Source organism: Mya arenaria, chromosome 5 (assembly GCF_026914265.1).
Source record: "Mya arenaria isolate MELC-2E11 chromosome 5, ASM2691426v1".
Taxonomy (NCBI): domain Eukaryota; kingdom Metazoa; phylum Mollusca; class Bivalvia; order Myida; family Myidae; genus Mya; species Mya arenaria.
Genome location: NC_069126.1, coordinates 68,630,703 through 68,643,674, shown reverse-complemented (window position 1 = coordinate 68,643,674; position 12,972 = coordinate 68,630,703). Strand labels below are relative to the sequence as shown.

The 12,972-nt window shown below is 32.1% G+C and overlaps 1 protein-coding gene across 2 annotated transcripts in view; it reads right to left on the bottom strand.

Moving 5' to 3' along the window:
• Positions 1–12,972, bottom strand: part of LOC128235282 (uncharacterized) — a 52,117-nt gene that overhangs the window by 34,189 nt on the left and 4,956 nt on the right. The window contains exons 2-11 of one of the 2 annotated variants that reach the window (XM_052950095.1): positions 11,646–11,963; positions 11,018–11,314; positions 10,540–10,845; positions 10,140–10,436; positions 9,588–9,905; positions 8,724–8,849; positions 7,693–7,744; positions 7,421–7,437; positions 6,837–6,934; positions 4,733–6,580 (exon numbers count right to left, since the gene is read on the bottom strand). In XM_052950095.1, coding sequence (XP_052806055.1) covers positions 6,434–6,580; positions 6,837–6,934; positions 7,421–7,437; positions 7,693–7,744; positions 8,724–8,849; positions 9,588–9,905; positions 10,140–10,436; positions 10,540–10,845; positions 11,018–11,314; positions 11,646–11,963 — 1,976 coding nt within the window. In that variant the 3' untranslated portion in view covers positions 4,733–6,433. Of the gene's footprint in view, positions 1–4,732; positions 6,581–6,836; positions 6,935–7,420; positions 7,438–7,692; positions 7,745–8,723; positions 8,850–9,587; positions 9,906–10,139; positions 10,437–10,539; positions 10,846–11,017; positions 11,315–11,645; positions 11,964–12,972 lie in introns of those variants that run through there. The other variant, XM_052950096.1, reaches the window with a different exon arrangement.

The window sequence follows — 12,972 nt, the reverse complement described above, 5'->3', positions numbered from 1 at the left end:
CCTTTCTACTGTTCATTATTGCTTAACATTTTGATTGAAAAAGACAGTTTTTTGATATGCGTGGTTAAATATACAAAATAAAGGCAATCGACCACTAAATGTGTGCACATCTGAATTAGATTCAACCTAATCTGATCGTTGTTGGTTTTCTTAAATGTTAGCACGAAACATACACAATATATTTTATTGTAAGGTAATTGGCACTATTTTTAATATAAAAAAATGTATTTAAGTACAATTACTAATGGAGAAAACAATATATTTACAATTGTTTTTTTTTTCTTTCATTGCAGAATCAACCACCAACACTGCATACATTGTTACGAAAGAGTGGCATACGTCTGTCCTTTACGCCGTATCGGGAACAGTTACAGTTTTACTTGTTACAACGTTAACCGTGATTCTATTAAGGCAATGGAAATCTTATGGTAATTGTGCCAATACTTAAATAGAAAATTAGACATTCAAAACAATATATGTTTAATCAATACAGATATGTTTTCCTCGGTCTTTGGTCTCAATCTGAATGATGTATTGATACATTCTTATATAGTTCATCAAAACTCATCGGTACATATTTGTGATAGTTGGTTTCTCGTTAACAACATTTTACTCAGTATCGTAGGTAGACTCAATTCCACCTATCTGTGACAGAACGCATGTCTTTGGTAATCATGGGCCGGCTTTAAAGAATTCAAATACTATCATTAAAAGCCCCGTAAGGGTATCTTTGGTTCAGATATAACCTTTTAAAATAAACCATCCAGAGTATAACAAGAGACATGCAATTACCTCCTTAATGATTCAGATAAGGTAAAACACTTTTAATGCTTGATACATGCGGAAATTAGCTACACTTTTTGTACTTTATTATTTTAAAAATGCATTTGCTGATGTTTAGATTAGCGTGTATTTGTTGGCGAAGCTTCAAGTGCTTGTAAAAGGTGCAGATAAGTGGAAAAGTCATTAACAAAACTTATATTTAAATTTGGACTTGATTCGCTGATACTCTCATTAATATCTCCTTGTACATATTAAATGTCATTCGAAACTCGATACACATGTCACAACAATAACTTTTTGAGCTACATTTAAAAGTTATAAGCATCTTGTCATTTTGTTTTCGAAGAAAAGAAGGCAATTTGATGAGTTGATGACACCATAATTTAAACATTGTTTTCTTATTGCATTTGTTTCCACCTCTTTTTATACATTGGACATTGGTCATATCATCATGACACAAAAGAATGCATAAGTTTAAGTATATTCGTTGACAAGTTGTATTAGATGAGTGTCAAGGTTTTGTTGTATCGTACATTTATCTGGTATATATTGTTTATCCATCTGTACTTAATACCTTTCAATGCATTTTATTGTATTTGATCATTGAGAACTTTACGTTTATAATCAATGTATTGGATTTTGTTTTGCTTTATTCTGTTCAAGTTGATGCGGACTCATACTAGGCCTAAAAGTTTAATTGTAGAATTTTTGGGGCCTTGATAACTACTGCACAATGGAAATTTGATATATTTTATTTGTTGTAGTTGTGCCTGCAGTGGATTGTTTTATGTACTGTTAAATTGTTAACTTTCATCCGTTTTGTTTGGTGTGTTTGTGCATTTCGACTTCATTGTATATTCATAATGCACATACCCAGAGTGCATCAATAAAGAAAACGTGCCATGAGAGATTTTTTTTTTTTATATGCTTTATGTAATTACGTCACGGACAAGATACAACAAAAGCCTTTGCCCATGGTCATGCAGTGATACAGTTACCATAAGGAGCAGAAGGAAAACAATGTGAACGGCGTCAATCCTATAGCTAAAAGATAAGTTCTAGGTCGGCATCCAAACTTCATCATAGAATGCAATTGGGATAAATATTTGCAATGGCCACTTGATTATTTGTAATATTTTGTCAGCGATCGTTTTTAAAAACATTAACACTAATTTCATCAACAATTGCAGAAATTGGTATTATTTTGTATAAATGTTAATGCGGGTTTAACTAGGAAATATCTAGGTATATCTAAAAAAAACGTGATGGCACGAAACAGAACAAAACCTCTTGAAAGGCAGGCGCACATTCCAATATATATTTGCCTTTGTATTTTATTTTGTTTTCCGACCAAAAAGGTAAAATTACGGCTTTACTTCTAGGATATATAAACAAGGAACAAAACATGATTCAAGAAACATTATAGCTCCTTAAACATCCTAAAGCATGCTTGGAAAGACAGTTTATTATGCACAGTGGTAATATTTTGCTATAAAATTTACCAAAACCGAATATTCTGACAAAAGCGTGCAATTTTACTACTGGTATTATATCATTAATACCATTCAACGATTTATTGACTTAATTCCGATTCATGTATTTTTTAAATGACTATCTTTGAATTACTGTAAAGTATATTTTAAAGGTTGGAAAAGCTGCTCCGGACGGATTCATTCGTTTGCAGGTGATATCTGTAACTGGTGATTTAATAATTACTTTATCAGTTAGTGGAATACGTATTACTTTATTCTTCATTGTTTTCAAGTAATGATACGTTTGTGGTCAATTTCGGTTATATAAATGTAAATAGCATATTTAGGTATATTTCTGAATGTTAATATTTTTCACTATATCATCGACATTGTATTTTGAATTGTATGTGAATTTTTGCTGAAATTACGAAGTTATAACAACTTAAAACTTTAAACTCAAATTTTCACAGAAGCCTTACAAATGCTGTAAGAACGGCCTGGATTCAAGCGACGACGTGTTATTTCAAATGCCACCATTCAATTTCGTGTTATGTCAACCCTTAAATATCTGTATAAGTAAGATTTCAGCGCTAAAGAAAACCTTAATAAATCATTAATTAGTCTTTAACGACAAATCATAGTAGCGTCACTAAAATAACCTTCATTGTTCGAGGGCCGGATGGCAAGGAAGATTACTTGGCTATTTCATAAAGGCTATTGGAAGATTTCATGTTTGATGTGCCAAAATTGAAATTATTTTAATGACTCTAAAAAACATATAGCGTAAATTCATAGAATGCTATATAAAGGACTTGTAAAGAGGTTCAAAGTACATATTCAATTTCTCATTATCTCTAAATCATACAATCGCACATTTAAGTTTATTTATTCAAATAATAATTTTGTGATATAAATATATCACTTACAATAGCTCATCGATAATGTCCAATTATTTACTAACTGAACCTAGCCTGCAAATCCAGATCTGCACTTATAACATATTGGCATCAAGTTGCAGTTTTCACTGTAACACGATAGTTTTGTGTATGATTTGTTTTTGTTTGAATCATATTTCTTTCATTTAAAGACCTTGTTAAGCAAGTAATTATGCCCGCGATTTCATATTGAAGTTGTTTCGGTTTTCTTATTTATAATACTAAGTTAATCGAATCTAAATCACGGAGACAAAAAACCAAGTCTCATGTATGATTTATATATTGTTTAGATTGTTTCAGCTATTATTTAGTTTTGTAATGTTCATTGAGTTTAGCACCTAAAACGCTGAGTTTGTTATTTGTTTTTTTTTTTGGATCGTGCTATTTACAGTCATCACTAAATCATCGGTGAATGTATAAGTCCGAAATGGTTAACAAATGCGTAATTAGACGGTCTCCACGATAGTTTTCATTCCTTGACCTGCACCTTTTCAAATAATAAACAAATCACTGGCGCATACCCGCAGTTACTTTTAAGAACTTGAATACACACTCTCTTTCGCTAAAATTAAACTTCTAATCCCTTTTATATCGTCAGATAAAAAAATTATTAAATATTTGTGATTTTAACAAATTATAATCTTCAGGCCCATATTCCTTAAACAATGTCACCTTATATATCTTGTTAGCTTATATTTTTGTTTTCTTTTAGCATGCTATAATTACTTTGGTTGAAGTGCTGAGAGTTTACACATATTTATCTTAAGCATAGTCAAGAGAAAGTATTTTATAATTTTCAAATTAAGTTTAAGTTAGTAATTTAGCTAATTGTAATAAGACTTTTTAACCTGGTACGCTTGCGAAATTTCGAAAAAATAGGGCATATTTTCAAGAAATTTATTCCATCAGAAATTGAGTTATATGATTAGTTAGAAAGGATAATCATCGTCGTCACCTTCAATTTCGATGTTCAAAACAAACTAAAGATAAACGTTAAATGCTCCTGTTTTTCTTTGTATGTTGTGTTGGGATATCGTATATGCACGGAAGGCAAAGATTGACGCCACAACTTTTCGGTATGTGTTAAAACGCTGCCATCAACATTGAATATGGTTTCTTATGTTTCCCTTTCGAAGGTTCATACGAGTAAAGTTCCATAGTCGTGGTATGTAGCTCCATGTTTCAACTCTTTGGCAATTCAAATGAAGACATGTTGGAGCTAAACAAAATGTAATGACGTCAATGAGTGCCTCCATAATGTACTACGCAATGTTTGCTCTTTGAATGAACCAGTAAACATTATTTTCCTTATCTCTTGTTCTGTTATTACTTAGATAACGTTCAGTTTGAATTATTAATTTTCTTCACTGCTTTTTGCGCCAATTATTAATCAATATAATACAAGCATAAGAGGAAGAACATTTATTATGTAGCAATCTATACAGCACATATATTTGAAAAAGTTCAATATGACCCACGATACATGCAATGCAAGTCATATGATGAAAAATAGGTAAATGTGAATTAAAACAAATAGTTTGATAACACTTATGCATAGGTACAATGATACTAATGTACAAATCAATCTCAAACGATATTCATTATACTATAAATTATAATTATATATTGTTTTCAATTAATACATTAATATGTTTTGGCTTTTAACTTAACATATCGAGACAAAATTACAAGCATTTTTTAAATATCTAAAACAAATATCATGCCAAAATATATTTAACAATATATTCTTCCACTAAGTTGCATATGCATGTGTATAATATTCTGTACATTGTGTCCTTTTTACTAACCGAGGGACGAAAGCAAAACACTTAAGGGCACCACGAGGCCTTGTCAAACCAAAGTTTGTTTTTTTTATTTAATCAATTAATGTAATATAATCATGGGTACTATACATTTATAGAAACGATGCTGTGATAATATCAAAATAAATCATATGGAACAACAGCAAAATATAAATAACTATTAATAACCACTCACTCAGCATCTTAATATAAAAAGTGGTATGACAAGGGTGTAAAATTAACGAACATGCAAGTGATGTTCTTAAATTTCACGCACATATCTTTAGTATTCCTGATGACTGGAAATATGGTGTAAAACGTCATAACATATCACAACGTACTTACTCTTTGGAGAAAATCACGGAACATACAAAATGAATTACAATTACTTAAAATACCTTAAACAAAAAAGTAGGAATGGGAAAGAAAAATGGAAAACTAAATTTTAACTAAACTTAATCCAATGAATACATTGTCACAAAATTTCGCGAATTCAAAAACACAATTATATAATGAATATTACAATCAATGACAATCTATAAACATACAATATTGTTGTCTCCAGGTTATATGGCTTTTGCATATTAACACGAACATCCACATGTTTTGGAAGGACATCTGATGCTCTCGTATTGAAGTGAATTCAATTTTAAATTAACGGAGTATGATTGAGATCTAAACAATCTAAATTTTATTGCGAGTCTTTGCCAAACCAATGGCTATTAAATACATATTTCATTACTGTTAGCAAAATATTCAATTTTAAATAAAATATGTGAGGGACAAAAACGTGGCTGATATCATAGTCACATACCTGTCCTAAACAAATAGGCATTGTAGAGAAAACAATAGTTACAATGAAGAATTTTGAAGTACATTTAATAGGAGATGGTTCCAATTTGAAAAAAAATGTGCTCTTTAATATAGTGGAATGCATTAGGCTCGTAAACATTAACGAAATATGTATAAAACAAATACTTAATATTTCCCTGTTTTTATAAATTTATTAGTATTATATGAAGTGGATTACAAAAAATGTTTGCAAACTAACGCTTTGTTTGCCTTACATACAAACTGTATACCTGTTTTTATTAATGTCATTTTGAAATAAATAAAGACAGTAACCAAACTGTATTGCAGTAATTATAAAGTCTTAATATGTATAATATTAAAAGCTACCTTTTATTGAAGACAGTCAGAAAAAGCACATCAATCGAGGCTCACCCTGTTTTGCCGAATAAATCAATTGTTTAATCAAGTATTTGAATTAATACAAATAATTTAACTTTGTTGTTAATTGGACTTTGTTTCAACAATAGTCATTTCTGTTCAAGATGAAACGATCAAACATAGACGTATTATAAAACAGTATAGAAACAAAACAAGGCAGTGTATTTCTTTTAGATTGTCTGTCTTTGACGACCTAGTGCCCATGATCTACTTAAGCAGATTTCTGTGTTGAGGCAAACGCAATGTCAGCATACTCTGTCGGCGTGTTCTTTGTCTTTGTAAGAACTCTGGCGTTAGCTTCCTGTAGGAACTTAATGTTCAACTCGGCGTACGTTAGGCTGTCGTCATCATGTGGTTGCTGCAATATTTATTACATTGTCATAATCACCAAAAGACATAATAAGTGAGAATATTAGTATTATAAATTAAGGAGCTCATCGGAAAAGGAGCCTTGTATGTTTAAACCTGCGTGGCATCTGGAGAAATTTCATGCTACGTCAAAACATTTGAATACATGAAGGTTGGATTATTTATTATCGATGTTTCGACTTTTAGTTATACATTGTATCACATTTAATATACCTAGGAAAACTTTGCCAAGTAAAGTGAGTTACCTGCGTTTCAGTCCTCCGTGTGGCTGCCTGCCTATGGACGACTGCGTACTGAACTCCTTCCGTTGCTATGTGTAGCACGCCATTGTCCGAGGAAGTGTCTGTTTTTTGCACATTAATTCATATATCATTGCATCAACATGAACATCCATTTTGAGGGAAATAGTAGAGAAGGATATAGTTATACAGAACCATAAGCATAAAACTGGTTAAAATACCAAATGTCTTTGCAAACTGTTTGTGTTTTTAATCATATCTTTGAAATAACCATTCAATAAACGAAATAATAACACAACCCAAACTTACAAATAGCCAGGATGCAAATGCCGTCGAAAAGGTGATATGTTTTTACATTTTTGGGTCAAAAATCAAATTTTAACTGATGAATATTGTATCAAATGAAATACCTGTTGCTGTATCTTAAATATATCGTTACTTTGATACGCTTAGAGAGTTAATTTGGTGTTCCAAATCCTTAAATTCGACATGTTTATGTTATTTATTTTGATATGTTATGTCATAAAACCATCTTCAACCAAACCAATGAAAAGGATTTACGTATAGTAAACTTAAAGTAAGAAACTTACCGCTGTGATTTTCAACACTGAAAAAAAAAACGTATTTATTTGATTCGCGGTAAACAAGTATACTTTCTAAGCTTAATGAGCTTAAATATCGTAAGACGAATCACTGCACAATCTACTTCAAGCTATGGCAATTATTACTTTAACGTAACTATGTTCTGAATTAAATGCATAATCTATCAATAATGTATTTAAAACAAACTGTGTAACTTTCAACGTACATCTTAGCGGCTAGATCATTAATTCGAAATTACAAAATAACATTTGGTACATACATCTCTATTGTGTTGATTGCGTTGACCTTTCGCCGTTTCAGCAAAACATATCCTTAAACATATGTGTTCAAAATATGTGTTTAAAATATGTGTTCATAAAAACGAACAATCAACGTTAGTTCTAAATAGTTTCTTTTGAACTGCCTTTGAAAATACTATTTCTATTGTGTGATATTTGATTCAGAAAACTCATTTTCATGTGCAGTTTAAGACATTAAAATACAAATTTCATTTAAATGTCAATTAAAGAATTAAAGTTGGACAAATTGAAAATATCAATAATCTCTTTCTTAAGCATATTTCGCACAATATATAACGTAAATTCCCATGTTGGCCCTTGTCCTTTCTGTGAATAAGTCTTTAAAGGAGCGCAATATAGGTTGATGTTTTTTTTTCAATGCAATAACGATCAAAACAAAAACAATTTAGCGATATTTTGGTACTTTTTAACTTGAAGGTGTGTGGCCACTGAACCGTAGTATGTCTTATTCTGCTATGATCAAGGGCGGCTCCAAAATTCGACGTTAGAAAGGGTGTAACTTTGGGGCGTACCTATTTTTACTTGCGCCCCTCCCTCATGTATTTGATTTAAAGAGTTAGTGGGTCTTCCCCGAAGATAATCTTAACAATTTCTAGTCAGAAATGGTGCTTTTTCGGTGTATTTTATTAATTGTCTTATCCTATATTGAAATAAATTGGGGGGGGGGGCGCCCCCTTGAATCCGCTAGTGAAGTAAAGTTTGTTAAACATCATAATGCATAACCATAGAAAAAAGTCAGCTTATTGTGTTGCACTTCAAAAACATTAAACCTACCTTAAAATAGTAAAATGTCAAGCTATAAAACAAAAACAAAAGAAAGGAAAAATGTAATACGGACAGTTTCTATTTATTTCTTACTCTGGATTAGATAATTCGTTAATGCCATTGTACTCTTTCAAGACTGCCAGTGTGACTGTTTGCAAACACCCGAACTTAAGTACATTCAGTACTTAAATGTATAAAAGCATTTACTAGGAAGAAAAATCTTTACTTCCGATTCCGATAATAAACAAGATGCAGAATCCACAGGAAACGCCTGTCCCAAGAAGTACCTTGTCGATAGGATATCGGGATGTTGAAGAAAATGTTTGATTGTCATTTCCAAAGGTTTGACTTCCTGAAAAAGTTTGTTTTTAATTTAATTGCAAATTTAAAAGAGACTCTGTCCACCTTATATATAGGCATAGAACTATAACAGACAAAATGTAATACAGTTATATGTTAAGAATTAACACTTAATATTATTATACATTTTCAAGATATCTACTATTAAGGTCTTGTTACAAATGGATGAAACATTCTGTATAAATGTAAAAATACATTCCGGAAAGCGAGTCAAATATGTGTCCTTAATACGAAAAGTAGTATAGAGATGTTTTCAAAAGGAAGCACAGTTATGGGAATACACAGTATGGAGAAAATAACGACATTAGATGTAAAAGATGATCATGATCTTACACTGAATCAAAACAATTATCATCTTTATATTATCTTATAATCACATATACTTCATTAAATGTGAAAGAAACATTATGTGTATGTAAGTGTAGATTTCTTCAGAAAAGCGCGCAAAATAGAACGCGAACGCAACGTCATTCCGGAGGGACTTATTATTGATTTGGAGGAAACAACGGACAAAATATGAACGCATTAAACTCATTCAGAATGTAAGTTCACTGTATGTAAAAGTGAGATATCATTTTCATTTCACTGATAAATCTCTTAAAATCTGCGGAGAGCATGAATATGTTTATTCCGTAAGATTCCTTTGAAAGAAGAAATACACGAAATACAGTAATGGTTTGGTTGACAGCGTTAACGAAACTCGAGAAAACTTATCAGACCAAGTACGTACCAGAAAATGAAATTGCATAGCTTGCATTTAAATGCGATGGGAAATGATCGCATATTGTTGAACATGTAATAGTTACACCCGCCATGTCTTTAGTGACATTGTAGAGCACGTTGGCAACAGATCGGAAACTCCCATTTTCACGATTCGTCCAGTTGTAGATGTGAACGTATCTTAAATTATCGTTGTCACTTTCCCATTCAATTGTGCAAGGCGGATTTGATGCATCCGTTTCACAAAATATGTTTAAGATATAGACAGAAACATTGTTGCTATATATATGTTTTTTGTCGACGTATATGGAAAGATCCGACGGAGGATCTGAAAACAAAAGAGAACAAACTTTAAAGCATAAATATTAAATTGTCACCGTTTGAATTCAGAACATACAAACATATTATGTCTATTTTTCAATAAGACACACTTACCAAACAAGAAAAATGTTGAATCTAAAGTTCAATAATACAAATTTTTACTATGGGAAATATAGTTATATTAAATTTGGGTTTTCTTAAAATTTAACAATAATCGTAAATCGCATTGAGTTAAACTTACATTTCATACTGATGTTTTTGCATATTGGAATTTTTGTTAAACCAAAATCTTGTTTGCTGGTGCAACACATTTGTTTTCCATTCCACGTCTTATTAGTCTTTGTCGCCTTTGCACGGCTTGTAAAAGTATTAGAAGATATATTAAATGAATCGGTTTGTTGAACATCAGCTAGCAAAAATGTGCCAACGCGTATTTCTATTGCCGGCGCTGGGAAAGCATTGTGCACTTCACAGATTGTTGTCGAACTTTCTCCATCAAGGTATTCAGGAACTGTTATCACGGGCGGGCTACCTTTTTCTAGAATTGAAGCCTAATGATGTACTAACATTTAACATTATGCAAGATCCAAATAGATTCACATCCAAAAATATATGTTATTATGTGTCTCCTATTTGCGTACCTACGTTACAGAGAATGCCATGCACGTCGTAGGGTGTATCGAGGGCTGCATTTGAAACTAGGCATGTCACATTCTGTCTCGACAGTCCAGCCATTTGTTGATAAACGTCATGGAATTGGTATAACCCTTTGCTCTCTTTGCTTTCAGCAAGAACAAATGAAGTCTGGTCCAATTTAAGTACGACCTGTACGGGTTTTGTTCCTTTATCAGTTTTGCAATACAAGTCGGAATATTCATAAACATAAATGCATTCTGTTGTATTAAAGTCAGGGGAAATTGGACCGAGAATTGGGTAACTCGGTCCCTCTAAAAATAACAAAACTCATTTAAATTAGTTGGAATATTATATGTAATGTGTAATTTCCTACTTTTTCCTAACACTTATATAATTCATGTTTACATCCATCAGACGTGAACATTATAAACATGAAATATTTTTAATAATAAAATGTTTGATAATTAAGTGCAATGACGGTACCTGGAATATAAAGCTGCACAGATTCCGTGGTTGCATTTGCATTGCATACTAAAATATATGATCCCTCATCTTTTCGATCAAAGTTGAGTACCGTTAATGAGTACAGATATGCAGATACTTTTTCCTCTACGTAATAAACTTCGCGTAGCTGTATCTCTTTGCTGTTCTTCTTCCATGTCCGTGTAAGGAATGTTTCGTAATATATAGAAAGGTCGGACGGAAAGTATCCTAATTTGACATCCGCGCCTTGAACAACCGGGTTAAATAGCACGAGAGTTCCACATTGTCCAACAATATCTGTATATTAGATATAAGTTATAAATGTTTAGAAGTTTTCTAAAATAATTGAAGTTATTTTATTTGAATTTTTTTCTTTGCATATTTAGCTAATTACCATTTACATTTTCCTGTAGTTTAAGAAAATGATAGTAAACTATAAATTACATAGTCAGGCCCAGTGAAAAACAACTTACCATGTCTGTGCTAGTAGGTTTTAATAAGTAAACATCCCCCCCCCAAAAAAAAATGAAATGAAGGAAACCAAAATGCAACGCCTTTATATCCGTATTAATATGCATATCTTCATCTGGGTAACCGACTTAAATCGTGTGTTTTTTCGATATTTTACCTGTCATATTTAAAGATACGATGTTTGTTTTAATCGTCGTGTTTGTTGAACATCTGGCGTAGAAGATAGATTTGTTGTATGCAACTGGAGCCTTCCATTTCAAAAAGAATGATTCATCCTTCGAATATCTTGTAGCAAAGTCAGCATCCATTGTTTGAACTTGTGTTTGTCCGTCAATAATGTATTTCCACTCTACGTGACATCCCCAAGGGTAGAACGGTGTCGCTTTCAGTGTTACCTCCCTGTTCACAAAAACTGATCCTACCACTGATGTTGTTCCATAATGGTTTGGTGCAGCCGATATGAAGCCAAATAGAGCTGCAATCAAGGTTGTAAATTGTTAACAAGTACTCATTACTCTCTATAAAGTTAATCTAATTTCTAAAACATTTGAAAGAAACATATCAGCAATGTGTAATAAAAATAAATAATAATAATAACTATTACAAATAACGTGTGATTATATATAATCCCAATTAGTGGGCATCGTCATCATACAGCAATACAATATGTTCGTAACAATTTACACACATGGCAGACAGTCACTAATAAGTTGGAATGATATCAGGAGAAAGACCTTATTGTCATTATTGTCAAGCAGTGGCGCTAAAGGTGCACCCATCAGTTTCATAGTAAACATGGATTCGTCCAATTGAAGTATTTCTGATACAAACTCTATGCTGCACATTCACTGACTAGGTGAACAAATTTGTCCGTGGTTTGGACATTACAGATTTGACAAAGTGTTAGAGAGTCAAGTCGACAGCTGTGACACCATTGTTTTGCAACCTCGTGCATAATATTTTTCTGAGCAGCACGACAACACGTCCTGTACACAATTGACGGAGAGATAGTTGGTTGTAAAATTCTGAAGCGAGCAAAGTCAGAGTCTGTCATAATTCTGTATCTCCACATTTCTGTCTCGTATCTATATACTAATTGCTTGACAGTTCTTTTCCATACATACTTACTCGGCAATGTTGTCGGATCTACTAAAACATTGTTAATAACAAAATGAAAATCGTATTTACAGAGTGTGTTACAAATATCTGGAACAAAACCGTACTTTATGGTAGTGTTACAAGATATGAATGACAGATATCTGCGTATAAAGATATTTTGACATGTACTTTTACAATCAAGGCTTACTATCTTGTGAAAAAACACAAGTTTCCTTATAATCATATCGCAGGGAAGCTTTTGCAGTCCAACCATTGCTTCACACATATCTGATCTTGTCGAAATATGAAAACCCTGTATTTCTTAACAATGAAATGCTTGAACTTGTCAATAGTATACATGTTATGCGCAGTAAGGTTACACCATA